The sequence below is a fragment of the Alligator mississippiensis genome, chromosome 15 (genome assembly GCF_030867095.1).
Source record: "Alligator mississippiensis isolate rAllMis1 chromosome 15, rAllMis1, whole genome shotgun sequence".
Lineage (NCBI taxonomy): Eukaryota > Metazoa > Chordata > Crocodylia > Alligatoridae > Alligator > Alligator mississippiensis.
In genome coordinates, this window is record NC_081838.1 from 4,472,617 (window position 1) to 4,500,250 (window position 27,634).

The window sequence follows — 27,634 nt, forward strand, 5'->3', positions numbered from 1 at the left end:
TCCCTGCAACATGGGAGCAGTGGGGGCACTGTCCCCCCCCACCATATAGATGTGGGCAATTGCCCCATTCATGGTCTCCATAAAGGCTCCTCCTAACCCATACTGGTCCCAGACCAGTAACCGACTGGGTGGCCATGGGGGAAGGTTACAGGGGGCAGAGATGGAGGCACCTGGCAGAGCAGAAGCAGGGAGTGTTTTATTAACCATGTCCATACCACTGTCCCCCCAGGGGTGGGGAGCAGCCGTGCACCCCCCCAGTACATGCACCATGGATGGGGGATCCCCAGACCCTGGGGCCAGGGGCTGGGATAGGAGCTCTGTGGGTCTCCCGTGGTGGAGTAGGGGGAGCCATGTCTTCCAGGTCGGTAGGGGCCGGCTGTGGGCCCCTCAGCTGGAACTGGGGGGGAAACTATGGGTTCCCCAGACCAGGAGAAGGAGCTGGGCTCTGTGGAAGGCGGAAAATGAGCTCTGTGGCCCCCCAGGCCAAGGGAAGGGGGGTCCCTACTAGGCCTGGTAGGGGATACGCAGCAGCAGCCCCTCGGCAGGAGCAAGCATGAGCTCCGACAGGCTGAGCTGGTCACCGCGCAGGCGCTGGGGACAGGTGCTGAGCTCCACAGTGCCGGCCGTGAGCAGCTGCAGCGGGTCGCGGGGGGTGGCTGAGGCATGCTCCTTCCCCGGGTTCAGCAACACGAGGAAGCGGGCGCTCTGGTCCCAGCGGCGCAGGTAGCCCCAGGCCCCCGACGTGAGGAGCACTGAATCCAGGTCCCCGTGCAGCAGCGAGCGCTCCTTGCCCCGCAGCTCGCTCAGCTCCCGCAGCAGCTGCAGCATCTGCTCCTGGAAGGAGGAAGGGAGGGGGTCAGCAGAGGTGGAGCCTCATGGAGAAGCCCCACCCACTGGCAACCAGGCCCCGCCCCTATGAGAACCCCCCCTAGTGGCCTGCAGCTGGTCTAAGTCCACAAGTCCCACGCCCTGGTTTGCCCTGCCCATCCACTGCCCACACCTAGCCCCACCCCACAGGCCCCACCCACACTGGTATTGCCCCACAGCCCTGGCCAACTGCAAGCCAGGCCACACCCCCTCTACAGACCTCGCCTGACCCAGAAGCCCTGCCCATACCTGGTCCCACCCTCAGGCCCACAAGCCTCTGCTGGCTCTCCCCTGATGGTGGGGTTTGGAGCCCCGCCCCTTCCCATGCTCACCTGGGCAGTGCTGTTGAGGCTGGGGGGGAGAGCGGGGGCAGGACTGGGGGCAGGGCCTGGGGCCCTGTCATCCCATGGCATTTGAGGGGGGTCCACCTGCATGGGGGGAAAAACAGGTTGTTACTGGGCAACGATCCCCACCCCCTCCTGCAGGCTCCCCCCTCTTTAACCCCTCTCTCTTCTAATATCTCCCTCAGCAAGAGCTGCTACCCCCAGGGCACTCCCCCCAGGTCAAGGCCCTGCCCCCAGCCCCCACCTCCTAGTTCCTAGCCAGGGCCCTGCCCTCAGGCTAAAGCCCCGCCTCCTGACTGGTGCTCCACCCCAGTGCCAATACCTAACTTAAGGCCTCCCACTACAAAGCCCCGCCCCTTATGCCAAACCCCACCCCTGCCCCAAAGCCCCTCTCCCAGGCCCAGCCCCAGCCCCGGCCCCGGCCCCGGCCCCCTCACCTTGTTGGCAAAGTGCCGCAGGCCGATCTCATCGCCATAGCGCAACAAGGGGGTCCCAGGCAGGGTGAAGAGCAGCAGGTGGTAGAGCGGCAGGAGGCGCTCGGCCACCAGGTCTGCCAGGTGCCACGACCCGCCCTGTGGAGGACATGCCAGTCAGCAGGGCCTGGGTGCCAGGGTTCGCGTCAGCTCTGGGAGGGCAGTGGGGACTTGGAGGGGGGTACAACAGGGCGCTGGGGAGCCTGGACGCCTGGCTTCTCTTCCCAGCTCTGACAGGGGCCTGGAGCTAGGGGTGAGTGGGGCCGGGGGATGTGAGCAAGGAGGGGTCGAGAGCTCACCCCCTGGGCCTTCTCCCCACTCTGGGAGAAGGAGGGTTCTCTCTCCGCTCTGAGATGGAAGCAGGGTCTCATGGATTAAAGCAGTGGGGGCTGGGACCCTGGGTTCTCCCTGCCTTGCAGGGGGGGCTTGGGGAAGACTCTGGGGGCTGGGAGCCCGGTGCCTGGGTTCTCTCCTGTGTCCTGGGGGTTGGACGCAGGGTGTACAACCATCAGCTGACTGCCACACATTTTTCTGGCTAGTTCCCCTCTTTTGCAGTTGGGGTCCTAATTAAGAGACTGTTAACGGACTTAGTGCTTTGTTAAGTACTGTGCAGTTGAGAGCAGGTCCACAGGGCACGGGTGAGGGGCTGCAAGGCAGGGCAGAGGGGGCTGAATGGAGGCCCCAGACCTAGAGACAAGCCTGGGTGAGGCATACACCTGTCTCTCTAAAACAGGGATCAGGTGACCAGAAGGGGGTGCAGCCCGGGAAGATATAGGCTGGGCTCCAGGGCCAGAGGCTCACTCTGGCCTTGAGTGGCTGGAGGGAGGGAGGTCCTGTGAGATCAGGTACCCCAGGGTTTGAGTAGGTTGAGTAGCTAGGAGTAGGGGTTTTTCCCCAGGTCCCTGATGGGGAGGGAAGGGAAGGGGCTCTGGTGGAGCAGAGCAGGGAGCCTGGGTGCTTCCGCCAGTCCAGCTCCCCGGGGCTCTGGCAGGGGCTTGGGATGGGAGCCTGGACACCCCGTTGCTGTGAGAAGGCTGGGTATGGGAGCCCAGGTGCCCGGGTTCACCTCTTCCATCCCCTCTCCCCTTCTCCCAGAGCCAGGCTGCTTGGGGTCTTTCCCCTGCCACTAGGAAGGGAGCAGCTTCCCATGGGTCAGAGCTGAAAGCTGAGCTTTTTGCCTGTGCCATGAGTCTGTTGGGTCAGGGATGTGGGGTGGGGGCAGAACTCACGCTCCAAGCCGGCCAGGCGGCCCCTGCAGCCTTGATGTAGTTGCTCACGGTCTTGGCCAGCTTCTCCCCCGTGGGCTCGTGGCCTAACTCCTCCAGGTAGGGGCTGACCAGCAGGTCGGCGCTGGTCTCATTCAGCCATACCAGGATGCGCCCTGGGTCCTTCTCCTCAATACCCACAATGAACACCCTGGGGTAGAATGGGGGAGGATGCCTGGTTCAGCCCAGAGCTCAGGAAAGGGAGCCTGGACACCTGGGTTCTCCCTCCTGAGCTAAGGGGAGACTGGCTAAGAGATCCCAGGTGTCTGGACCCCTTTCTGAGGTCAGGGAGCCCACATGCCTGGGTTCTCCTTCCTCCTCCCCGTCACAGGGCTCTGCACTTGTCCCACCTCCATGCCGCTCCGTGGGGTGCCCCCACCCTTGGGACCCACCTGGCGTTGCCATTGGCACTGGCTTCCTGCGTGATGTTGTGCAAGTCGGCCACAAACTGGGAGTCCTGGGGGGGGAGAAGAGGAAGGAAATGAATGGACCCGTCCCCCAAAATCTCCCACCCCATGTGCCCCCCAGCTCCCCCATCCCCTGCCACCCCCAATATGCCCCACACCCCCTCCCCCACTCTCAGGATCCCCCCAGACTCACATTCAGCTCATCCACGGCCTCCAGCTGGAACCCTGAGATGCCCTGATTCAGCCAGAAGGTCATTGCCTCCTGCCGGGGGGCAGGGAAGAGATGGGTCAGGGGGGAGCAGCTGGTACCTCCACCATGGCTGAGACCCCCCCAAGCTGCCTCTACCCCCTATCCAGCCCCTCTCAGACGCACTTGGGGGTCCCCCCCAGCTTCCCCAATCCCCACCCCACACTCTCCCCCCAGACACCCCCTGGGAGTCTCCTAGCTCCCCCACATGCTCTGGGGTCCCCCTAGCTTCCCTGCCCCCCACACTTCCCAGACCCCCCTGGAGTCCCCCCAAGATTCCCTGCCCCCCCAGTGGTGGAGTCCAGTCCAAGGGACCAAACAGCCCCTGGCTGACAGCTGCTTCCACAGGCCCTGGTCCCTGCCCCCCCACCTTGAACTGCTTCTGGAACTGGGTGCTGTTAGCGACGCCAGGGCCAAACCAGCGCTGCTGCCCCTGGTAGTTGGGGGTCAGGTCCAGGATCACCTTGAGGCCTGGGTGGGGATCCACAGTCAGGACTGGGCCCCCGGACCGCCCCCCCACATCCAGCCAGGGTATGACCCCACCCAGGCTCCCCAGGATCAGGGCCCCGCCTCTCACCCCCCCCCCCAGCAGGGACCACCAGTATCAAGCCCCTCCCCCACAGCCACTTGTGGGGCCCCAGGATTCAGGCCTGGACCCCCCCTCCCACCTTACCTTTCTTCTTGGCAGCCTCGAGCAGTTGGGCAAGGGTCTCATTGGAGCCCAGTTGGGGGTGGAGTTTCTGCAGGTTGGTGTCCTTGGGGCTGTCACGTTTGGTGTCATGCAGGGGGCCCAGCACCAGCCCCTGCACCCCCAGCGCTGCCACGTAATCCAGCTTCTCCTTCACACCTGGGGGGTATGGGAGGTCAGGAGGGCGGCGCCCCAGCCCCAGAGTCCCCTGATCCTCACAACCCTCAACCACCCAGAGCCCCCTCCAGACTTTTTACCAGCTGCACGGAGCCCTCCTCTACCCCCTCATACCTTCCCCAGACCCCCCCCCAACCTCCTAGGAACTCCCATCCTACAGAGATACCTGCCCCCCCCACGCCCTCCAGCCCACCAACATCCATATCCCCCAGGTCCCCTCCCACTCAGACCTCCACCGCCCACTCCCCAACCCGAGCCCCCTCTGAGACCCCCAGACCTCTCCCCTTAACTGAACCCCCCCACCCTAGAAAGCCCCCAGTTAATTGATCCCCCCTGTGACCTTTACCCCCCCCTACACCCAATCACGCGACCTTTACTCCTCTCCCCGCCCACTACCCCAGAAGTGCTGACTCAACACGTGATGTCATGGCTGATGTAACACCCGCCAGCCAAGACCGGCTCTGGCCGGCCAGGGCTGGGAAGCCCACCCCTATCCCCCCAAACCAGGACACCCGGGTTCTCTTTCAGATGGGGGGGCAGGGCTGGGGGGGCAGCGCTGGGGGCCCCAGACACATGGGTTCTCCCCTCCCCGTTCAGGGAGCAGATGGGGCTGAGAGCACGTGGGGAGCCCGGACACCTGGCTTCTCCCCCCCGACTCAGGGAAGGCAGTGGGGTCCAGTGGGGCAGCGCAGAGCAGGTATTGGGGTCCCCCTGGACTCCCTCCCCACTCGGAGATGGCTGTGGGTCAGGGGCCCCCGCCTGGGAGCTCAGGTTCTTTTGCCACTCAGACAGCAATAGGGTGTGCTGGGTCCGTCGTACAGGAGTGTCCGGAGACCTGGGTGTTGTCCCCGCTCGGGGACACCCTTGGGGCAGACGGGGAGCCCCTGGACTCCTGGGTTCCCTTAGGAAAGGCAGTGGGGTCTGCTGGGTCAGCACAGAGCGGGTAAGCGGGCTCCGGGCTTCTCTCCCCCCTCGTGGAAGGCAGCACAGCCTTGCTGGGTCAGATTAGGGGGTGCCAGCCCCCTACCCTGGACGCCGGGGTTCTCTCGCCGCTCGGGGAGGGCAATGGGGTCTGCTGGGCCAGTACAGAAGGGGGTGCCTGGACGCCTGGTTTCTTGGGGACAGCTGGGGCTCAGACCAGAGGGCTGCCAGGCCCCGGATGCCTGGGTTCTCTCACCTGCCAAGTCCCCAGCGTTGCCACCCTTCGAGTCCCGAAAAGCCTCCATGGGCTGGATGCGGTAGAGGCCTCCTTTGTGCCACCAGGTCTGGGGTGGCAGCGGCCGGCAGCGGGGGGCCTGGACGATGATGAGCACGGCGCCCGCCAGCATGCCCAGCCAGCCCAGCCAGAAGAGGATGAGGAGGGCCCAGCGGGCCCGGACCCAGCCCGGGGTGCCGGCTGCCCGCAGCAGCTCCTCCTTGGAGAGCCCTGTGAACTTGGGGGCGCCCTCGTCCTCCTCGTCCTCAGCCACCTTCACCTTCACGGCCCCGTTCTTCTCCGGGCTTCCCGGACTGGCGGGTGTCATGGGTTGCTTCTCGGGCTCCAGCTCGTTCAGCTCCACGTCCTTCAGGTCTGCCTCCATGGCGGTGCTGGGGGGCACTGGGGAGAGAGGGAGGCTGTGAGATTGAGGTATAGCACCCTCCTGCAGCCAGGCTAGGCCCGGGCAAAGGTAGAGCCCGGGTGTCCGGGTGCCCCCCCTCCACCAAGCCTGTTGGACTCTGCTCCCCCAGGGGGAAGAGCCCAGGCGTCCAGCTCCCCTTCCCCCCCCCATTTTTGCCCAGTGGACTTTGTCCCCCCAGGGGAGGGAAGCCAGGCATCCGGGTCCCCTCTTGTACCCCACTGACCCCTTCCCACGGTCCTAGTACACCCGTTGGCAGCCAGGGGGCAAGGGAACCCAGGTGTCCGGGCCCTCAGGCCCCCCTTCCCTGCTGCTGCAACCTACCAGCCCCCCCAGAGCAGGGAGAGAGAGCGCCGGGGTCCGGGCCCCAGCCCCCCCGCTCTACCCCAGCAGCCCCCCCAGAGCTGGAAGTGTTGTGGGGGGGCCCAAACATCGGCTCCTGCCAAGACCCCCTTCCTCGCTGGGGGGGGCAGCACTAGGCCCCCCCATTCCCTGTGCTTCCAGGCGCCCCCTTCCTCGCATGCAGCCCCAGCCCACCCCAGTGCTCCCAGTACCAGATCTCCGAGCTCCCAAATGATCTAGGAACGTGGTGGCGGGGGCGCTGCTTTATACGGCCGGGTCCGCCCCGCCCCGGAGGTGGAGCTGGAGCTGGAGCTGGCGGCCAGGCTGCCTGGCGGGTGACAGCCAGGGGAGGAGGGAGCTCTGCCGCCGGGTTCCTTCCTGGCGCTCAGCAGAGTTGGAGATCAAAGGCGGGGGGGGGCAGAGAATGGGACCCCTGGGGGGATCAAGGGCAGGACCTGGGCGGGGGCTGGGGGCCGTCACAAGGTCCCGCCCCCCCCCCCAGCTGCACCCCCCCCAGCCCTGATTTTTTCCCCCGGGGGCTATGGGGGGTCTGAACAGAGGTGCCCCAAATTCTGGGGGCAATTCGCTGAGTCAGCCCCTCCCAGCTCCCGACTCAGCGAAACACAGCCACAGCCAACCCCTGCAGCCCCCCGAGCCCCGCTACAGACCCCGTAGCCCCCCGCCCCAGCTCCCGTCAGCCCCCCACGACCTTCCTCCCCCCCTCCCCCCCACAGGACGGGGCAGGCGGCAGCAAGATGGTGCCCTGGAGGCAGGGCCGCACCCCCACAGCCAGCCAGCATGGCGCCGGGCGAGGGGGGCCGGGCCTGGCACGAGGCTCTGAGCCAGCTCCGCCATGTTGGCACCTGGCAGAGACGAGATGGATGCTTCCCCACCCCGGGCTGCCATTTTGGCTCCACATGCCTTCTCAGGCTGCCGTCGTGGCTCCCCATGCCTCAGGCTGCCATCTTGGTGCTGGTGCCTTCCCGCCTCCCCGCTCAGGCTGCCATCTTGGTGCCAGGTCCCTTCTTCATGCTCTCATCTTGGTGCCACCTCCCCCAGCCGCCATGCTGGTGCTTCCTCCCCACTCAGGTCCCATCTTGGTGTCAGTGCCCCCACCTCAGGTTGCCATCTTGGTGCTGCCCCCTCCCCCCCCATTCGGGCCACCATTGTGGTGCCACATGGCTCCTGCTCCGGCTGCCATCTTGGTGTCAGTGCCCCATTTTGGTGTCGTAACCCCCCTTCCCCCCCCCCCGGCTCAGGCCACCATATTGGTCCCATTCCCCCTCAGGCCCCCGTCTTGGTCCTCCCTTTCCATTGCTCCCAATCGCCATCATCAAAGACAACGCCACCCCCCGCAACTAACAAGCCATGTTGGGGTTCCCTCTCCCGCTGGCAGCTGTGACAAGATGGCTGCCAGGGTGACGCAGGTTAAAGGAAGACGGCTGCTGAGAAGATGCTGGCGATACCAAGATGGCGCGTGGGGAACGGTGCCCCGCGCCCTCTCGACTGAGCTGTTGGTAACCATCTGGGAGTTGCCTGCGGCAGCCATGACGCTCCGTGGCAGCCATCTTGGTCCGGCCATGGGCGGTAGCTAGGGTGGCCATTACAGAGGACAGTCCGGTTGTCCTCTGTCCTCCGTTGATACGAAACCGGACGCCTTGATGTCCTCTGCTTTTCTCTTCAAGAGGACCTAAGGCATCCGGTTTCGTATCAATGGAGGGCGGAGTAGCAGAAAACCGGACTGTCCTCTATGATGGCCACCCTAGCGGTAGCGCCCTTGTCCCAGTAACACCCAGTACCCCCCAAACAACACCCCAGACCCCCTCATTTCCCCATGTGCCCCCCTCTTTTGCCCAGGTAGCATCCAGTGCCCTGCCCAGCCCGGTCGCTCCCCGCCGCCTGCCAGACCGGTCCGTGGGGACTGAGGGGTCCCAGCTATGGCGGAGGTCACTGCTCCAACTGGGACCCCCCGACGCGCCCTGCCCTCCACCCCACGAGGCGCCCCCGCCCCGGGTCTACCCCAGCTCCAGGAGGGCAGCGGGGGCTGCGGGTCGCGCCGGGGGCTTGGGGGTGGGCTGGGAGCCCGGACACCTGGGCCCGGTCTGGGAGAGGAGCAGGGCTAGGGTCAGCACTGGGGGCCAGATGCCTGGGGCAGGGGGGAGCAGGGGCACCGTGAGGCCGGACGCCTGGGCCCTTTCCCAGCTCGGGAGGAGCGTGTTTTGATCTGTCTGGGCCGGCTGCCAGGCTGGGGCCTCGGGGACGACGTGTCCTGCCAAGCCTCAGCTTTTCCTCCCCCCGCTCCCCCGCATCCTCCTCCCCAGGCTGGCCCGGGGCCACGCCGGGTGTAAACAGGGATGTAAACAGCAGGATCGGGTGGAGCGGGGGGGGAGGGGTGGGCAGCCAGGGTCCTCGCTGGCCCCGATCGGGGCAGGGGGAGCCCAGCAGGTGCCCCAGTGACGGGGCGATGTCCAGGCATCCGGCCCGCGCCCCCCCATTGCAGCCCACCTTGGCCGGAGGGGACCCGCAGCGGCGCGGGGGGCTTCTAGAACCCCCCCCGTCACCGCAGCAACAGGGCCGCCATGCCGGGGGCGCACCGCCAGGCGGCCCTCGCCCAGGCCTGCGTCCGTCCCTCGCGGGACCCGGGCGCCCGGGTGCCTGGCACCTTCCACGAGAGGAAGGGGCGCGTGCAGCTGCTGGGGCTGCTCGCGGGGTACCCCCGCAATGAGGTCCGCAGGCCAGCTCGGACGCCCGGGGGCTGGGGGGCGAGACCGGGGGGGGCTGGGTGCCCGGGCGCCTGCGTTCTCTGTCCCCCCACTTGCTGCCTCTGTGCCCCCAGGAGGTGCTGGATGCAGGGGACAGGCGGCTGGTGCTGAGACGGAGGCGGGGGGCACCCTGGGTTCCCCCCAAGAGAGACCGAGCCCCTGACAGGTGACGGGGGCCCTGGACGCCTGGGTTCACTCCCTGCTTTAGGAGAGGAAGTGGGGCTGGGGGGGCGCTGGGAGGTGCGGGGTTAGAGCAACAGGGGCCGGGGGGCCGGACGCCTGGGCTCTTTTTGGCTTTAGAGGTGGTCAGAGCAGGGGGGCAGGCAGGTCTGGGAAGGGAGTGGGGCTGGGAGGTGAGAGCCAGGGACTCAAAAGCCTGGGTTCAATTCCAACATGTCCCTCTCTCTTCCCCCCCTCCCCCCAGCTGGCACCCCCGCTCTCTCCACAACCCCCCCTGCACCCCTGAGCCAGATGCCCGCCCGCCTTCCTTCCCCTTCCAGTGGCTCTGGGACCCCTCTGCCGCAGGGGGCCGGGGCCTGCTCCTATCCCCACCCCACTCCCCAAACCCACACCGCTCTCCCACCAGGCTGCCGGACCAGGGGGGCAGGAGTCAAGGGGCCAGGGGCAGAAAAGGCGGGGATGAGACCTTCAAGGGGGGCAGGAACAGGGGGGGCAGGAGGCCTCAGGGTTGTGGATATCGGGGGGCAGGCTCCCCGCAAGGCTCCCGGGGTCCCAGCTCCTGCCCGCAGCACCACCCCGCCTCCCTGTCCCAGCATCTCCTGGCCGAAGGGGGGGCGTGGCCCCGGTCCCCCAGGTCCAGGAGGAGACGGGGGGCACCCCCTGCCCCACCCAGGTCTGTCCCCGACTTCACAGCCCTACACAGGAACATTCAGGAGCAACTGGAGCAGAGGAAGACGAAAGGTGAGAGTTGTGGCTGGCTCTGGGGTGGGCACGGGCTGGTTATAACAGGCTGCAGCTGGCACTGGGGGGTGCACAGGGTGGGTATAACAGCCCCTCCCTTTGCCCCCCAGCCAAGCTGACTGTCTGCAAACCCTTCCGACTCCACCTGCCCAGCAGGGGCCAGAGCCACCTGGGGGCCAAGCTGGGGACCCCGAGGGGGCAGCTCCAGGCCCAATCCTGCCCCCCCATGTTCTCCCTGTTGCACCCTGTGGTTCCCACCCAGGCTTCGATCAAGCGGCTGGAGGCCACCAGGTAGGCTGTTGCCCCAACCCTGCAACCCCCTGCCTCCCCCCAGCCCTGCCAGTGCCCCTCACTCCTGACCCACAGCCCCCCTGCCGGTGCCCCCGCCAGGCAGCGGCTGCAGAGCTGGGCCGAGGGGGCATGGCGGGAGCGCCAAGGAACAGAACAGCGCCAGGCACGGGCATGGCGGGTGCAGCAGGATGTGGCTCGGTGTCTGGCCACCCACGACCCCCCAAGGAGCCTGGCCCAGGCCCTGCAGAAGAAGAAGGCAGAGCTCAGGTAAAGCCTATGCACAAACATTTGCACATATGTGTAATAATCAGTCAGGTCATCTGCATATACAAACCTGTACATGTGCATCATTAGCTGGGTGGCTGTACAAGGGTGGGTTCTGGGGCTGCCACTAGAGGGGGGCAGGAGGGGCGGGTGCTGCCTCCAGGGGTATAAGAGGGGGGCAAGGCCCTAGCAGAGAGGTGGGGATATGGCCATTGGCCGGCACACCTGTGCTTCCCCCTGGACACGCTACACAGCAGCACATGTCACCCCCTTCCTTGTCACCCGCAGGCCTGACCACACCTGGCAAGGGTGGGACATTACCCAGAACTCGCAGTCCCTATAGATGCCCCCCAGCCCTTATAGATTCCCCATAGATCTGACCTTTGGACCCCCTAGCTCTTAGCTCCAGCTGTTATAAACCCCCAGCTCTTATAGGTCCCCTATAGAACCCCCAGCCTCTTTAGTTCCCCTGTGGGCCCTCCCCAGTCCTTATAGCTCCTGAATAGACATGAGGCCCTGTAGATACCCGTTAGCCCTCATAGATCCTCTATAGATCTCAACTCCTATAGAATTCTATAGATTTAGTCCTCATATTACCCTGAGCTCATGTAGATCCCTTATAAGTCAGGCTTTAAACTAAGTACAATGGGAGATGGGGAGGCAAGAGATGGAGAGCGTCTAGAACCTACGAACTGCAAGCCATGCAGCAGTGCACCCTAGGTACGTACTAAGGGGCCCTTTGGGCATCAGAACAGCGGGGCATCAAAGGCACCATTCGGAGGGCTCAAGTGCCTCTATACTAATGCTAGGAGCATGGGGAAAAGGTAGGAAGAACTCACAGTTCCGGTTGCAGATAATAACTTTGATTTAGTGGGGCTAATGGAAACCTGGTGGGAGGGACCCTACCCATGACTGGGTGGTACACATTGAGGGCTACAGGTTGTACAGAAGGGACAGAGTAGGGAGGAAAGGGGGTGGGGCTGCTCTCTATGTAAAGGAGCATTATACATCCACCCTAATCAAAATGGGATCAGAGAAGGAGAAAGTAGAGGCATTGTGGGTTTGGATATGTGGAGGTTGAGGGGAAAAGGACTTGGTGGTAGGGGTCTGCTACAGACTACCACACCAAGAGGAAAAGCTCAACTTGGAATTCTTGAGGCAACTCTCAGAAGCCAAACGGTCTAGGGACGTACCCGGACATGTGCTGGGAGAAGCAGTCAGCCAAATCCAACCGTTCACGTAGGTTCTTAACCTGCGTGCAGGACCTCTACCTAACGCAGGTGCCTCGGTGTTCCTGAACAGGGCTCGAGATAAATCTCCCAATGGATTCTTAGACGGGCATCAGAGGGACACCAGCCTACTAACTGTTGACACTGACTTGGTGCAGAGTCACTTGGATGGGCCGGATGTGTTCAAGTCAGCAGGCCCGGATGGGCTGCATCTGAGGGTACTGAAGGACTTGGCCCATGTCATAGCAGAACCGCTGGCTTGGCTGTTTGAGCGCTTGTGGCACTCGGGTCAGGTCCCGGAGGACTGGAAAGGGGCCAACGTGGTCCCTATTTTCAAGAAGGGGAGGAAGGAGGATCTGAGTAATTATAGGCCAGTCAGTCTCACCTCCATCTTTGGAAAGGTCTTTGAAAAGATCATGAAGGATCATATTTGTGGGAGTCCAGCGGGAAAAGTAATGCAACAGGGCAGCCAGCATGGATTAGTAGCAGGTAGATCATGCCTGACCAATATGGTTTCGTTTTATGACTGTGTAAAAAATGCTTAGATGCAGTAGAGGTGGATGTCGTTTTCATGGACTTTAGCAAGGCCTTTGATACGGTATCTCATCCTATTCTCAGAAATAAATTAAGAGGCTGTGACATAGATGTTTACACGGTTCAGTGGGTGGCAAATTGGCCCAGCGGTCGAACCCAGAGAGTGGTAGTAGATGGGTAGGTATCGACCTGGATGAACGTGGGTAGTGGGGTCCTGCAGGGTTCAGTCCTTGGACCTGGACTCTTCAATATCTTCATCAGTGACTTGGATGTGGGTGTGAGGTGTACTCTGTCCAAGTTTGTGGATGATACTAAATTGTGGGGTGAAGTACACACTCCGGAGAGTAGGGAACAATTGCAGGTAGACCTGGAGAAGTGAGAAAAGTGGGCAGTACACCATAGGATGCAGTACATCAAGGACAAGTGCAGAGTGCTGCACCTAGGGTGCAAAAATATCCAGCACATCTACTGCCTGGAAAGTGACCCTCTCAGCAGCACAGAAGCAGAAAGGGATCTTGGAGTCATAGTGGATCCAAGATGAACATGAGTCGGCAGTGTGACGAAATCATCAGCAAAGCTAATGGCACTTTATCGTGCATCAGCAGATGCACGACAAATAGATCCAAGGAGGTGATACTTCCCCTTGGTTGGACAGTTGGAGTACTGCAGCCAGTTTTGGGTGCTGTACTTCAAGAAGGATGTTGATAGACTCGAGAGGGTCCACAGGAGGCCACTCGTATGGTCAGGGGCTTACAGGAGAAGGCCTACGAGGAGAGACTGAGGGACCTGGACCTCTTCATCCTCTGCAAGATAAGGGCGAGAGGTGATCTTGTGGCCGCCTACAAATTCATTAGCGGGACGCAGCAAGGGATCGGAGATGCTCTCTTCACCAGGGCACCTCTTGGGGTAACAAGGAGCAGTGGTCACAAACTGACAGACAGCAGATTTAGGCTGGATATCAGGAAAAACTTCTTCACGGTAAGGGTGGCCAGAATTTGGAATGGACTGCCGAGGGAGGTGGTGCCCTCCCCTACCTGGGGGGTCTTTAAGAGAAGGCTGGATAGGCACCTGGCTGGGGTCATCTGATCCCAGCACTCTTTCTTGCCCCGGGCAGGGGGTCGGACTCGATGATCTGTTGAGGTCCCTTCTGACCCTGGCATCTATGACCCAATAAAACCCTAAAGATCCAACCCCTACACAGCCCCTAGCCCTTATATGTGCCCTATAGAACCTCCCCACCTCTTATAGCCCCGTGCCCTGTAGACCCCCAGCTCTTACCCTGTAGACATCCAATCCCTAAAGAATCTCTAGCCGTTACAGATGCCCTATAGAACCTCCTCAGCCCTTACAGATTCCCCCTCCTATAGAACCCCCAGCCCTTATAGAGCCCAGACTATAGAAGCCAAGCCCTTAAAGATTCCCTATAGGTCCCAGGGCCTATAGACACCCCTCAATCCTTATCAATTCCCTACAGATCACAGCCGTTCTAGGAAAACTACATGGCTCCTGCCAATAGAGAACACCCAGCCTTTATAGATCCTCTGAGATTAGCTAGCCTCTATAGACTCTCCGGCCCCTACAGACTTTGCCAAGAAATCCCAAGTCCTATAGACCCCTGCAGGAGCCCAAGCCCAGGGCAGGAGGGTCTGCAGGGGTCCCCTGACAGCTGGGAGGGTGGGGGTGGCACCTGTAACCTGCCCCCTATGTGACTTGCCCCCCCAGGTCTCAGGAGCGGGCGCGCATGGCGCTGTACAAGGCCCAGCTGCGGGAGATGGAGGCTCGCGTGAGCAGCCGGCCTTACCTCTTTGAGAGGGTCATGCAGGTGCGGGTCCCGCCCCGGACACCTGGGTGCTCTCGTGCTCTGGGAGGGGCGTGGGACTTGGGGGGTTACAGCTGGGGCGGCTGGGAGCTGACAGCCCCTGCCCTGCAGGCCGGTGCCCGCCGGGCCATAGAGCACCGCTTCTCCCAGGTGCTGGAGGCGCTGGGCATCGAGGAGGCCGGGCTGTGGAGGCAGGCGGGGCACCAGGGCCCCCCCTCAGCAGGTATGAACAGGAGCCCCCTGCCCGGACGCCTGGGTTCCCTCCAGCTATCGGAGAGGAGCAGGGTCTGGTGAATTAAGGGGGGAGCCCGGACACCTGGGTTCTCTCCTTTGCCATGGCGGATGCTGTGCCCTCCTGACAGGTCTCCGCGGACAAGGGCCGAGACCCACCTCTGGATCCACCTGAGAAGGCCCTGGAGTAGCGTAGCTTCTGCCCTGAATTAAACAGGCCTTGGGAGCCGGGACACCTGGGTTCTCTTCCTGCTTGGGGAGGAGTTGGGGCTGGAAGCCGGGATGGCTGGGCTCTCGAGCTAGGGGAAGGACGCGGAGTCCGGGGGCTGGAAGCAGGAGCGGGTTCTCTTGTGCCCTGGGAGGGGCGTCGGACTCGGGGCTTAGAGCTGGGATGACTGAGAGCCCACGCGCCTGGGTTTTCTCCCAGCACTGGGCAACCAGCTGGGAGGGAGACTGAGCCACTGCAGGCGCTGCCCTCATACAGCGCCAGGGGGCGCTGTGCTGCAGGGGTGCAAAATCCACCCCCACGATCCATCAATGGTACATGCCATTAAGGATGCACCAGACTGTGCGGATTGTACCATGCCTTCTTGGTGGGGAAAATCAATCTCCCCCCTTCTGGATCATACCATCTCTTCCTTCCATTGGGAGAAAGGACATTTTCCTCACGCTTCTACTTACAATGGTATGTCCCTCTGTGCCTACAGAGCAGTAGGTGGGTCATGCCACTTTTTCCTCTGGGGGGGGTCTAATATTCCACCCCTTCTACTACCAATAGCATTTCCCAATATGCATCTAGTGCAGCATGTGGATTATACAATCCTATCCACTCCCGAGGGGAAATGTTTCCTCCTTGTACTCCTAATAGTATCCCCCCGCCCCCCACGCCTACAGACGAAGTGTGGGTCATACCATTCCTTTTGTAAAGGAGAGGGGTAATCGCCCCCTTTGTACTGCCAATGGTATTTGCCTGTACGCATCCAGAGCAGCAAATGGATAACACCATCCTTTCCCCTGGGGGGGGGGGGGAATCTTTCCTCCTTATACCCCGATATGATTCTCCCCCTTCCAGCATACGTGGGTCATGCCACTGTTCCCTGAGTAGGGGGATAAGAATTCTCCCTATTCTACCACTGATGTGTTCCTACATGCCTCGAGAGCAGTGTATGGGCCATACCATTCTCCGCCTTTTAATGGGGGGAGTTAACCCTCAACCCCAATTAAGGTAATGTTATTTAAGGCCTAGGATGAGTAGCCTCCCTCCACCCCTCAGGGGCACTCCACCCCCGCTTCCACTACAGGAATGGTACAGTCCGACGGCGGCTGGGCACAAGATAGTATTTAGCGGGAGCCAAAGCGGAAGTAGCTTTCAGCGCTCTCCCACTTCCCGGAAGCAGGTAAGGCTGGCCACTGGAAGTGGTATGACTGACCGGAAGTAGCGACGGTAACCACGGAAGTCATGTGACTGAGCCTTCCCCACGTCCACCGGAGGTAGTGGCGACGAACGCGGAAGCCGTGTCCTGACCTCGCCGGATGTAGAAGCCGTGACCCGGAAGGAGTGTTTCGCGAGACGGGAAGGGACGTCTTTCACCCCGGAAGCGGCGGGAGGTTGACCCCGGAAGGGTTTGCGGCCGCCATTCTGCGTCGCTATGGGCTCTTCCAAGAAGCACCGGGAGCGCGGGGAGGCGGCGGCGGCGCCGGGGGCCGGCTCTGGGACCGCCGGGGGTGGGGCGGGGCCCGCGGAGGACCCACCCCCAGCCTCGGCCCCCGCCCCCGCCTCGGCTTCGGCCTCCTCCTCCTCCTCCTCCTCGCGGCACCGGGAGCACAAGAAGCACAAGCACCGCGGCGGCGGGTCGGGCTCCGGGTCGGGCTCCAGCGAGCGCCGGGGCAAGCGGAGCCGCAGCCGCGGGGAGCGGAGCCGGCGGCGCAGCGGTGGGGACGAGGCCGCCGCCCCCGGGGGCAGCAGCAGCCGCGGGCATGGCCGGGCCGGGGAGCGCGGGGCCGCCGAGGCCGAGGGCGGCAGACGGGCCAAGCGCGAGCGGCGCGAGGACGGGCACGAGACCGGTGAGGGGGGCGTGGGGGCGGTGTACAGGAAAGGGGGGGGAGTGAGGGAGGGGCTGCTTTTCGGGGAGCAGGGCAATGGGGAGGAGTGAAGATGAGGGTGGAGGCTTATCTGTGGGGTGGGGGTCATGGGGTGTCGGGAGGGGGCTGTGAGGAGCCCGGGTCTGTGGCAGATCTGACGCTCGGGCTGGGTCCTGGCTGGGAAGTTCCGGGCAGAGGGGACTTCTCTTGGCTTCACTCACGTCTCCCCCTTGCTCCCCTCCGCACCAGCCACAGCGCTCAAGAGCGGCTCTGGAGAAGCCCTGTCCCTCAGCATTGAGGAGACCAAGTGAGTGAGAGCTCCTTTCCCATCCCCCCCACCTTCCCGTGGTGCAGTCGTGCCTCACCCCGTGGATGCAGGTGGGGTTGGGGCTGGGGTTGGGGGGGGCTACAGCTCTCAGGCGAGCGGGGCGCAACACCTCGCCTTTGTTCCAGTCCCGCCTAGTTGCCCTCAGCTCATGGGAAGCCTGTTTTGCCCCCCATGGGTCAGGTCTTGGCAAGTGCAGCTGCCCTGAGGAGGGGCTATGAGCCCTGCTAGGGGGGTAGGCACTGCTAGCCCAGACCCCATGTTTCCCATAATAATCTTGGGCTGAATGGATCTCGTTCTAATGGGGTGAATGGATCCAGTTGTTTGTGAGATCAGGCAGGGAGATTCTTTGCTGGTTGCGCTGTGCGCTGCCCTGAGCAGCGCAGCATGGGCAGGAGGGAGGAGGAGGAGCTGCGGGGGGCAGGAGCAGCACCTGGGCGGCTGCAGCAGCCCTGTTCAGAAGTGGGCCCTGGCTGGGGCCGGGGCAGCTGGGAGCGCGGCATCTGTTGCCCCAGGTGGCAGTGGACAGGGCTCAGTCCCCTGCGGGGCACTGTGGGGGCAGCTGCCAGCCAAATGGGGTGGAGTGGGAGGATGACTGCAGCTGCACCACCCCGGCGGGGCAAGCTCTGTTACATGTGTCCCCTGTACCCCCCCCCCAACCTTTCCTCACCCCCAGCCAGCTCCTGGTACCTAGTGCACAGGCAGCCCACCTCCACATGCACCTCACATCCCTCCACACCCACTCCTCCATGGATACCCCCCCTCCCCCACATACACGTATCCTCCTCAACACCCTGCTCAGACAACATACAAGAGTAAGATTTTATTTTTGAGCTATTATACAGTTGCCTGTTTTTGTAGTACTTGAAACGGAGACCAGGCTTAAAAATTATTTTTTGAAATAAAACTAAAATGCGTCATAGTACATGCCTGGGTTTTTGTATGCAATTTTTGTCTCTGACCTGTTATGAGATGCAAAAGATTTAGCAGGTGTGGTTCTCCAGAACTCATTACCTAGCCCTCTAGCTGAAGTCATTGCCCACCCCTGGCTTACTGGGTTCCCACCACCCTGATTCATTAATACTCAGTTTAATAAATAGTGTGACACATCAGTCTTGGTCACAGCCCCAATGTACATGAGGGTGGATGGGTCATGAAGGAGGGGAGCTGGTCCAGGAGCCCTGGTTCTGAGCCCCAGGCACTTTGTGACTGTCACCACTTTCTGTCTGTAGCAAACTCCGAGCCAAGCTGGGCCTGAAGCCCTTGGAAGTGGGCACCATCAAGAAGGGTAAGTCTGTATTGAGCATGCCTGGGGGGAGTGAACCCAAGCACCCAGCCTACCAGCCCCCCTACTCTAACCCCTCAGCCCCCACTTGCCTTCTGGAGCTAGAGAGAACCCAGGTATCTGGGTCCGAGTGTTTGTCTTTCCCTACCTCAGCCCCCACTCCCATTCAATAGCTGGGAGAGAACCGAGGGGTCCGGGCTCTCTCAACCCCTGCTGCAATCCCCCAGGCCTCATTCTTATCCTTGAGCTGGGAGAGACCCCAGGCATCTGGTTTCCCAGCCCACACTCCCTGCCCAGAGCTGGTGAGAACCCAGGCATCCAGATCTAGCACCCCCTGCTATCACCCCCCCCACCCCCTCACTCCACTTCCAGACCTGGAGTGAATCCAGGTATCTTGAGTTCTCAGCGCCCCCGGTCCCTTCCCATCTCCTGGCTGGTGCAGTCCCGGCCCTCCCAGCCCTGTCCCCAGCTGTTCTCTGTGCTATGGGTTCTTGGGGGGGCCTGGGGAGGGAGTCTCAGGGGGTCCAGGGCACACCCATATTTCATGTATGCTCCCCCCCCCCGCAGAGGCAGGCACCAAGGAAGACCCGATGGCGGCCGATGTCATCAACCCGATGGCACTGCGGCAGCGTGAGGAGATCCGCGAGAAGCTGGCGGCTGCCAAGGAGAAACGCCTGCTCAATCAGAAATTAGGGTAATCTCACCCCTTTGCTGTATCCCTGCCCCCTTGCTGTCTTGGCCCTGGCCCACATCCCTTCTATCCTGCCCCCACCCTCGCACCCACTCACCCAAACACAGCGGCATCCCTGCTTTTGTCTCCCAGAGCATACAAGTTCTAGGGGCAGAATCCAAGAGTGTTTCTTTGCAAAGAACCGTGGGATATCTGTTCTCTTTGCACTTAAGTACTGTGTGGGGAGGGAAAGGAAGTGACTGGGTTCTGCAGGGCTGGGGAATCAAAGCTGAGGCCTTGGCATTGGGATTTGAACCCACAGCTCTGCAGTTTCCTGCCAGCTCGTTCAGCTCCCATGAGGCCTCAGTGCATCTCTGGGGTGGGAGGAAGTGATTTCCGTGCCTCCCAGCCTCATGTGACATCTTTTTCCCTCCCAGAAAGATAAAGGCCCTTGGAGAGGATGATCCTTGGCTGGATGATGCGGCTGCCTGGATTGAGCGGAGCCGCAAGCTGCAGCAGGAGAAGGACCTGGCTGAGAAGAGGGTGAGGGCTGGCACTGGGATGGACTGGGAGGCATGGTGGTGGAAACTGAGGTACATGAGGGAGGTGGGGGTTGGGAGGGAGCTGAGACACAGGCTGGGGGGAAAACTGAGGCATTAAGAGGACTTGTTCCCTGCATTTCTGCCAGCCTCTTACTGGCTTTTCCCCCCTGGGGTTTATCAGTGCTGGTTCCCCAGGGGGTGGTGAATGTGTAGGTGGTTTCCACCCTGCCCTCCACCCATCCTCACACGGGCAGGGGGAGATGGTGTGGGGAACCCAAGTGTCCAGGCACCCAGTCCCCCTTGCGTGTCAATGTGCTGGACTCCACTACCTTTACAGAACAGGGAGACAACAGAGGCGTCCTGGCTCCCAAGTTCTGCTATAATCCTCCCAGAGAACCCAGGTGTCCAAGTTTCCAACCCCCTGCTATAACCTACGCAGTCTCCCACTCCATTCCCAGAGAACCCAGGTGTCTGGGCTCACAGCCCCCACTTGCTGTAGCCAACTCCAAACCAAGGGATAGGGAGTTACGGGTTGCAGAGGCAGGTGAGGAGCTGGGAGCCCAGATACGTGGGTTCTGTACTCCAGTGAGGGAAAGAAAGGTGTCAGAGTGTTTGGTTGATGGTCTGTAAGAGAACCCAGGCGTTCAGGCTCCCAGTCCCTTCTGCTCTCACCCCCCAGCCCTCACTGCCCTCCCAGAGTGGGAGAGAACCCAGGTGTCCAGGCTCTGACCCCTCACCCCACACAGGCCAAGCTGTTGGAGGAGATGGACCAGGAGTTTGGCATCAGCAGCCTGGTGGAGGAAGAGTTCGGGCAGAGGAAGAAGGTGGGTTTGGGCCCCTTTAACCTGGGTTAATTGGGGTTGGGGGGACTCCAGGGAGGATGGGGTGGGGATCACATATTGTCACTGCACTTGGAGTTGTGTGATCCCAGCCCTTGAGGACTGAGTGTCCCAGCCACCAGGGCAGGGAAGAGATGGGGGTGGGGTAAGGGATCAGGCTAGGCCCTGCCAGAAGGGCCATTAATGCTAAAGGGATGCTAATCTTGGAGAGGACCCAGGCATCCAGGCTCCAACCTATCACACCCCGTTTTGCTTTTCCAGAGCTGGGAGAGATCCCAGACGTCTCGGCTTCCATTTCTAACCCTTCCTGTTTTCCAGAATTAGGAGAGAACCCAGGTGTCCGGGTTCCAAGCTCTTTCTAGATCCCATTTCTATTTCCAGAGTAGGGAGAGAACCCAACCCAGGTGTCCTGGTTCCAGCTCTGCCCTGCCAGTCCTCTCCAGCTCTGCATAGGGGACAAGAACCCAGGCTTCTGGGGCTCTCAGCCCCCACTCTGCTCTAATCCTCCAGCCCCTCACTTCCCTCCCTGAGCTGGAGAGAACCCAGGTGTCCGGGCTCCTTGCTAGCTCTCCTTTTCCCCTCCCAGGACTCGTACAGCTCGCGGGACCTGCAGGGCCTGACAGTGGAACACACCATTGAGTCCTTCCAAGAGGGAGAGACCCTGGTCCTGACGCTCAAGGACAAAGGTGATTTGGGGGGGCCCCAGAAAAGGGGGGGATCCTGGACTCCCCTCCCCCCCCCAACTTGAGGGCTGGGTTGACAGGCACAGAGCCAAAGCATGATAAGGAGTTTATTTAGGTGGGCAAACAGAGGCACAGAGAAGAGCCTGGAGTGTGGAGTGCCTCTGATGTAGGGAAGTTGGGTTTCTTGGGGCTTCTAGCTACCATAATTCTTTGCACCCCACTCCCTCCCAAATTGGGTACCTAATACAGGGAAACTGGGTTTTCCTGGGGGCTTCCAACTTCCCATGTACCATGTGCCCCACTCCCCCCTGAATCGGGCTGTGTGCCTAACATAAGGAAGCCAAGCTTTTCTTATGGAGCTTCTAGCTGCTGTAACTTCTATGTACCACGTACCTTCTACCTGAATGAATCTGCAAATCTAAAGCCGGGTTTTCTTGGGCGGGTGGGGTGGGGGTAGGGTGGCTTCCAGCTGCAATAATTCCTTCTGTACCATACTCTTCCTGGTTGAGGGTCGTCTCCGGGTTAATGCTATCCCCCTTTCTCCCCTTTGCCCCGGTGAACTCAGGTGTTCTGGTGGAGGAGGAGGATGTGCTGGTGAACGTGAACCTGGTGGACAAGGAGAAGGCGGACAAGAACGTGGAGCTGCGCAAGAAGAAGCCGGACTATGAGCCCTACTCGCAGGATGAGAGCGTGGATGACATGGCCCAGGTGAGCTGTGGGGAGCAGGACCTGCTTAGATGGGGGCTGGGGGGGAAGGGAAGAGGGAGGAGCAGCAGGTGTATGGGACTGAAAGAATGGGTAGGGGATGGATGGGGACTGGGAGGTAGTTTGGGTGGGGGTGCTGTATGTGGGCCTGGGGGCCAGCACCCCAGGGTCAGGAAGGCTTTGGGTATACCCTTTTGCAGGGGGGAACTGAGGCTGGGGGGGGGCAGATTCCTGGGAGGGGGTTGGATTTGTGGGGAAGGGGGCAAGGGGCCGGGGGGGGGGCGTGTGTGCTCTGGGGGAGGCTGGAAGCTCCCTACTCCCCTCCATGCAGCAGTGGGGAATCCCCACCTCCCCCAGCCCCAGGAATCCTTACTTTCTCCTTCCCACTCCAGGCGAAGCCACGGGTGCTGCTGGCCAAGTACGACGAGACACTGGGGGGGCTGCGGCGCCCTGGGTTCCGGCTGGCAGCGGGGGGGGAGGCAGATGGCACGGCCCAGCGCGAGCTGCAGCAGGTGCGTGAGGCGCTGCGCAGCCAGGCCCAGAGCCTGGCTGGACCTGGCCCCCGCCTGGCCGCTGAGTACCTCACGCCCGAGGAGATGGTGAGTGCCACCCTTTGTGCCAGGGGTGGGGACGGGGACTGAAGTTTGGGGGTTGGGAACTGAGGAACACGGGGCAGGCAGGGGGAAACTGAGGCATGTGGGGGCTGGCAGGAAACGCAAGAACATGGGCCAGATTCAGGTGCGAAGGCTAGGGGGAAACTGAGATTGGGGGGGGACGACTGAGGCACACGGGGATAGGGGGAAGAAAGACAAGGGAGGATGGGGCGGGGGGGGAACTGAGGCACAGAGCTAGCAGCGCCCTTGGAGGAGGAACCCAGGAGTCCAGGCTCTCCCTGGACTTGTGGGGGGCAGGGCTGGCACTCTGCTCCTGGGCATTCTGGGTACTGGGGGGAGGGGGTTGGCATGACCTCACCCCAGGGCATTGTGGAAGGGTCTGGCTGCACCCTGGGATTTTGGGGGTACAAGGAGAGGCATCGCCCTACTCCAGTGCATTGTGCATGTGTGCAGGGGGGGCCCCCAATGCATTGTGGGTATGGGGAGGGAGGACATGGTCATCCCTCGTGGATACTAGGGGCCCTGGCTGTGGCTCAGTGCATTGTGGGTGTTAGGGGCATCCAGGCATGCCCCAGTGCATCATGGTGGGGAATAGGGAGGGTATGGTTGCCCCCAGTGCATTGTGGGTCCCCCCTGCAGAGCGTGACCTTCCGGAAGCCAAAGCAGCGGGTGAAGCGACTGCGGCGCAAGGAGAAGCTGCTGACAGCTGAGGACCTCTTGGCACTGGGCCCCGCCCCCAGTGACCACGGCGACCATGGCTCCAGGTGCTAGGGGGCGGAGCCTCAGGGTTGGGGCAAGGCTGTGCGGGGTGGGGCTCTGAGAGGTGGGAACCTGCTGGGCAGGATGGTGTTGTAGAAGGGGTGGAGCCAGGAGGGGTGGGCGGGGCCTGGGCTGTAGAGGTGCTGTGGTGGGCGTGGGGCTTGGCCTGTTCAGCAGGAAGGGGTGGTGAAGGGGCTCTGAGAGGTGATAGGACTAGGCAGGAGATGAGGTGAGGAAAGGGGGTGGGGCCTCAGGGAGTGAGTGGGGCTTGGGCATCGCTGACTCCTCCCCCTGCTGCCCTGTAGGTCCCGGGGACGGGGACGGCGACAGCGGGTTCAGGAGGAGGGGGAGGGGGAGAGCCAGGAGGAGGCGGACGAGGACCCGCTTGAGGACCCTCCTCCCCCTCCCTCGGACGACACCCGCGTGGAGAACATGGACATCAGCAGTGACGGTGAGGGGCCCGGACACCTGGGTTCTCTCCAGCTTTGGGGGGGGGCACTGGGTGCCCAGACACCTGAGCTCTCCTGGCGGAGTGTTTCTCAACCCAGGGGTCATTCCCCAGAAGTGGTCACAAGAACATAGGAAAGAGCAGCCAATGCACTTGGACAATAGATTCTTCTTTAAAGGAGAAAAATGTGGGATCCCTTGCAGGCTGGCAGAGCTCCAGCTTGGGAGGGGCTGTGGGGGGGCCACCTGCCCCACACCCATACCCTGTGGGCTGGGGCAGGGGGCAGCAGGTCAGGGGTGAGGGGCACTGGGTCAGGACTGGCTGTGGATGTCCACAAAAAGGGTTGGGAATTGCAGTCTGGGAGGGCTGTGGTGGGCAGAGCAGACCCTGACCCCACCCCTTTCCCTCCCCACCCACAGATGAGGCCCTGCCCCCCGGGTCACCCCCGGTGCTGGAGGAGGATGAGGCAGAGCAGGAGCTGCAGAAGCAGCTGGAGAAGGGGCGGCGCCTGCGGCAGCTCCAGCAGCTCCGTGAGGGCGGAGACAAGGTGAGGGGGTGGGGCCTGCAGGGTAGGGGCGGGGTCTTGAGGGGTTGGGGACAAGAAATCCAAAGGTGCTCCCTGTCTTGGCCCTCCTGTCCAGGCTCTCAGCCCACACCTCTCCCATGCCCTGGAGAGAACCCATGCTGCCCGGGGCTGTCCATCTCCATCCCATTAACCCTATTACGGCAGTGCCCCCAGGCACCTGCCCTTGATGCTGCACGGGTGGGGCAGGTGCAAGTACCACAGTCCCCTAGGACAGGGGTGCATGTGTACCTCCCTGCTGTGTCTAGTGTCTCAACCCCCTAGAACACGCAGGCAAGACGTAGGCACAGATCCAAGCCGAAATAGATCCGGAGCCAGGCCCGGACCGGTAGATCCAAACCTAAACAGATGGAAAACCCAGAGCCAGAAGGATGGACAGACCCAGACAGGTCCTGGTGTAGACACAGATGGACTCAGACGTAGACAGACAGATGGACCCACACCCAGATGGACAAAGAGATTCATATTTAGACCCACAGGCAGACAAGGACCATGACCCAGAGCCTGACAGGCCCAGGTACGGCAGTGTCTAAACCCACTAGGCCCCCTGGTCTGACAGCTCGTCTCTCCTGGCAGGTGGCAGAGGCGGTGCGGCGTCTGGCCCGGGCAGGGCCGGGGCTGGATGCAGACATGGGAGTGGAGCCAGAGGAGGCAGGGGCGGAGCCAGAGCGCAAGGGGGCCATCGTCTTCAATGCCACCTCTGAGTTCTGCCGCACGCTGGGGGAGATCCCCACCTACGGGCTGGCTGGCAACCGCGAGGACCCCCAGGACCTGCTGGTGAGCCTGGGTGGGGGCCAGGGGCTACGGGTTGGGAGTGAGGGGCACCCAGGGGGTTGTAGGCCGGGAGTGAAGGGCATCAGTTGTGCTGGGTTTGGGGAGCAAGGGAGTATTGCATCATGCCATGCTCCATGCTGTGGGTATGCAGGGCATTTATGCATTGTGGGTAATTTGTAGCCACCTTAATATCAGATGCCCCAGAATCCTTTGGTGTTGAGGGGGAGCTTCCTCGAGGCTTGGGGAGAGGAGGGGGTCTCAAGGTGGGGGCTGGTTCCCAAGTTTAACACCTTCTCCTGTCCCCAGGACTTTGAGCGGGATGAGGAGCGGTCGGTGACGGGGGCCTCGGGCTCCGATGGGGAAGAGAACATGGGCTGGAGCACTGTGAACCTGGACGAGGAGAAGCAGCAGCAGGATGTGAGTGTGGGGGCTGTGGGTTGGGAGTGAGGGGCACCTGCAGGGCTGGAGATGGGGCATCAGCCAGACTGATCCTAACTTTCCCCCTCCTCCCTACCCAGTTCTCGGCCTCATCCACCACCATCCTTGATGAGGAGCCAATTGTGAACCGGGGCCTGGCTGCAGCCCTGATGCTTTGTCAGAACAAAGGTAAGGCCCTGCCCCCCGCCCCCCAGCTAGATGTTCCACCCCAGAGCTGGCTGCATCTTTGTTATACCCAACTGCCAGTGCCCTCTAGGGCCAGCTGCAGCCCTTTATACCCAACCTATGCCCTGCCCAGAGCCAGCTGCAGCCTGTCATACCCAGCCAGTGTCCCCCAGAGCTGGCTGCAGCCTGACAGCCCCCTCCCTGTTTCCCCCCAGGCCTGCTGGAGACAACTGTGCAGAAGGTTGCCCGGGTGAAGGCCCCCAATAAGTCCCTGCCCTCTGCCGTCTACTGCATTGAGGACAAGATGTGAGTGGGGCATGCGCAGGGATGGGGCTTGAACCTGCCACCCTTGGGGGAGAGGGTGGAGCCCCTGCAGTCAGAGGGCGGGGCATTGGGGGCTGAGGTCACACCTAATAGGGGTGTTGGGTCAGGTGTCAGGAGGGTTCCCCCTGTGATGAGTGGGGGCAGGGAGCTGCGGGTCAGGAGTGAGGGACACTGAGGTGGGGCGGAGTAGCCTCTGGTGACCACTGCCGCCCCCTCGCCCAGGGCCATTGATGACAAGTACAGCCGGCGTGAGGAGTACCGTGGCTTCACACAGGACTTCAAGGAGAAGGACGGGTACCGGCCCGATGTCAAGATTGAGTATGTGGATGAGACGGGCCGCAAGCTCACGCCCAAGGAGGTAGGGGCTGGGGGGGCTGATATCATGGCTGAGGGTGGGACCTGATGTTATGGCTGGGGGCAGGGCCTGGGGTGCTGAGACTGCCCCAGGGTGGAGGTGGAACTTGGGGGCAGGAAGTCTTTGCCAGGGAGCAAGATGGGGGCAGGGCTTGGGGGAACCTGCAGCTTCCCCCCCCCCCCAAAGCTCTGGGGTGGGGCTGAACTTGTGAGGGGTGGGGCTGCAATGGTGGAAGTGGGTGGGGTTTGGTGACACTTCCCAGGGAGAAGAGCTTAGGCAAGATCTTTCAGGGAAGGAGGGGGTGGGGCTTAGAGGTGGGACTCTGACCTATGTCCTGTCCCCAGGCCTTCCGGCAGCTCTCGCACCGTTTCCATGGCAAGGGCTCAGGGAAGATGAAGACAGAGCGGAGGATGAAGAAGCTGGACGAGGAGGCGGTGAGAGTCGTCGTCTTCCTCCCCCCCCCCCCACTGCTCCCTGGGGCTGGGTGCAGCTGGTGCCAGGCCCCCCCAGTGCCACCCAGAGCTGAGTGCAGCTGGCACCAGGTCCTATCCCCAGTCTTGCCTGCTCCCCCCCCCCAAAAGCTGGCTGCCTTCTGTTGTACTTGCTTGCAGACACAGCCCACCCCAGGGTCAGCTGCATTGCAGCCCTGTCTCCCCTGCCTGCCCCAGAGATGGCCACATCTCTCTTCTACTCAGTTGCTGACACCCCCCACCCCAGAGGTGGCTGCCCCTCTGGGGCAGGTCATAGGGAAGGCTTAGCCTAACAGAGCTGGCCACATTTGGTATGCTCGGCAGATGACAAACCCCTGCTTCAGAGACAGCTGCATTTCAGCCTCTTTATTCCCAGCCCAGGGCCAGTTGCATGTTATGCTCAGCTGCTGCGTCTTGGGTGTCCATACTAACCCCCCCATTCCCCCAGCTGCTGAAGAAGATGAGCTCCAGTGACACCCCCCTGGGCACCGTAGCCCTGCTGCAGGAGAAGCAGAAGGCCCAGAAGACACCCTACATCGTCCTGAGCGGCAGCGGGAAGAGCATGAATGCGTGAGTGCCCCCCCGAGTTAGCTGCAGCCTGTTCTTCCCCACCCCTAGTCAGCTGCAGTCTGTTATACTGAGTTGCTGCTGCACCCCAGAGGCAGCTGCTTCTCAGTTATACCCACATCTAGACGCCACCCCAGAAGCAGCTGCTATAACACCCACTGCCCCAGAGCTGGCTGCATCTGTTATACTTCAGTTGGCTGATTTATTCCCCCAGGTTTTGCTCTGACCCCTCACCCCCTTTTCTCTCTTTCCTCCCAGAAACACCATCACCAAGTGAGCCGGACACCACTGGGTCCCTCGTGCTGCAGGTCTGTGCCATGGTGGGGACCCCTGTGCCTGGTGCTGTACATAGTTGAGATGTTGATATTCCCCCCTCGATCTTCTCTTTTGTATTATGTGAAGCCCTGTGTTTGCCTCAATAAACCCATAAATTCCAGCTCTTGGTTTATTGTCCCTGGTGTGTTTTAAAAGGGGCAAAAAATAGCCGGGGGGGGGGGTGATGGCAGAGAAGCTGGGATGGGGGATAGGT

The 27,634-nt window shown here is 62.0% G+C and overlaps 2 protein-coding genes across 3 annotated transcripts; one reads left to right on the forward strand and one right to left on the reverse strand.

Moving 5' to 3' along the window:
- Positions 1–173: 173 nt before the first annotated feature.
- Positions 174–15,988, reverse strand: SLC3A2 (solute carrier family 3 member 2). 2 transcript variants are annotated; one of them, XM_059718481.1, is made up of 10 exons: positions 15,908–15,988; positions 5,646–6,065; positions 4,277–4,450; positions 3,974–4,074; positions 3,550–3,618; positions 3,342–3,406; positions 2,914–3,100; positions 1,649–1,783; positions 1,200–1,295; positions 174–834 (listed from the first exon to the last, which is right to left on the reverse strand). In XM_059718481.1, exons 1-10 carry the CDS (start codon positions 15,936–15,938, stop codon positions 505–507), a joined length of 1,608 nt encoding a protein of 535 aa, XP_059574464.1. In that variant the 5' UTR covers positions 15,939–15,988; the 3' UTR covers positions 174–504. The 2 variants fall into 2 exon arrangements, with proteins under 2 accessions (XP_059574464.1, XP_059574463.1); XM_059718480.1 differs by lacking the exon at positions 15,908–15,988 and adding an exon at positions 6,409–6,517.
- Positions 15,989–16,041: 53 nt separating this feature from the next.
- Positions 16,042–27,541, forward strand: SART1 (spliceosome associated factor 1, recruiter of U4/U6.U5 tri-snRNP). Its single transcript, XM_059718419.1, has 20 exons — positions 16,042–16,541; positions 16,809–16,866; positions 18,117–18,172; positions 18,737–18,863; positions 19,277–19,382; positions 20,128–20,205; positions 20,807–20,906; positions 21,469–21,611; positions 22,001–22,207; positions 22,862–22,986; positions 23,287–23,432; positions 23,849–23,976; positions 24,589–24,789; positions 25,093–25,203; positions 25,305–25,392; positions 25,605–25,695; positions 25,936–26,071; positions 26,413–26,502; positions 26,987–27,108; positions 27,364–27,541. The coding sequence occupies exons 1-20, from the start codon at positions 16,127–16,129 to the stop codon at positions 27,380–27,382; spliced, it is 2,547 nt and encodes an 848-aa protein (XP_059574402.1). The 5' UTR covers positions 16,042–16,126; the 3' UTR covers positions 27,383–27,541.
- Positions 27,542–27,634: the final 93 nt, after the last annotated feature.

What these genes read in the sequence shown, in the direction of transcription:
- SLC3A2 (XM_059718480.1), bottom strand. Translation starts at nt 6,517, where the DNA reads ATGTTTGGGCCCCCCCACAACACTTCCAGCTCTGGGGGGGCTGCTGGG. An exon ending in TCCCTGCTCTGGGGGGGCTG is followed by an intron (nt 6,066 to 6,408) that starts GTAGGTTGCAGC and finishes CTCTCTCCCCAG; the next exon opens with TGCCCCCCAGCACCGCCATG. An exon ending in AGTTCCAGAAGCAGTTCAAG is followed by an intron (nt 3,619 to 3,973) that starts GTGGGGGGGCAG and finishes GCCCCCCGGCAG; the next exon opens with GAGGCAATGACCTTCTGGCT.
- SART1 (XM_059718419.1), top strand. Translation starts at nt 16,127, where the DNA reads ATGGGCTCTTCCAAGAAGCACCGGGAGCGCGGGGAGGCGGCGGCGGCG. An exon ending in CCTGACGCTCAAGGACAAAG is followed by an intron (nt 20,907 to 21,468) that starts GTGATTTGGGGG and finishes CGGTGAACTCAG; the next exon opens with GTGTTCTGGTGGAGGAGGAG. An exon ending in AGGACCCCCAGGACCTGCTG is followed by an intron (nt 24,790 to 25,092) that starts GTGAGCCTGGGT and finishes TCCTGTCCCCAG; the next exon opens with GACTTTGAGCGGGATGAGGA.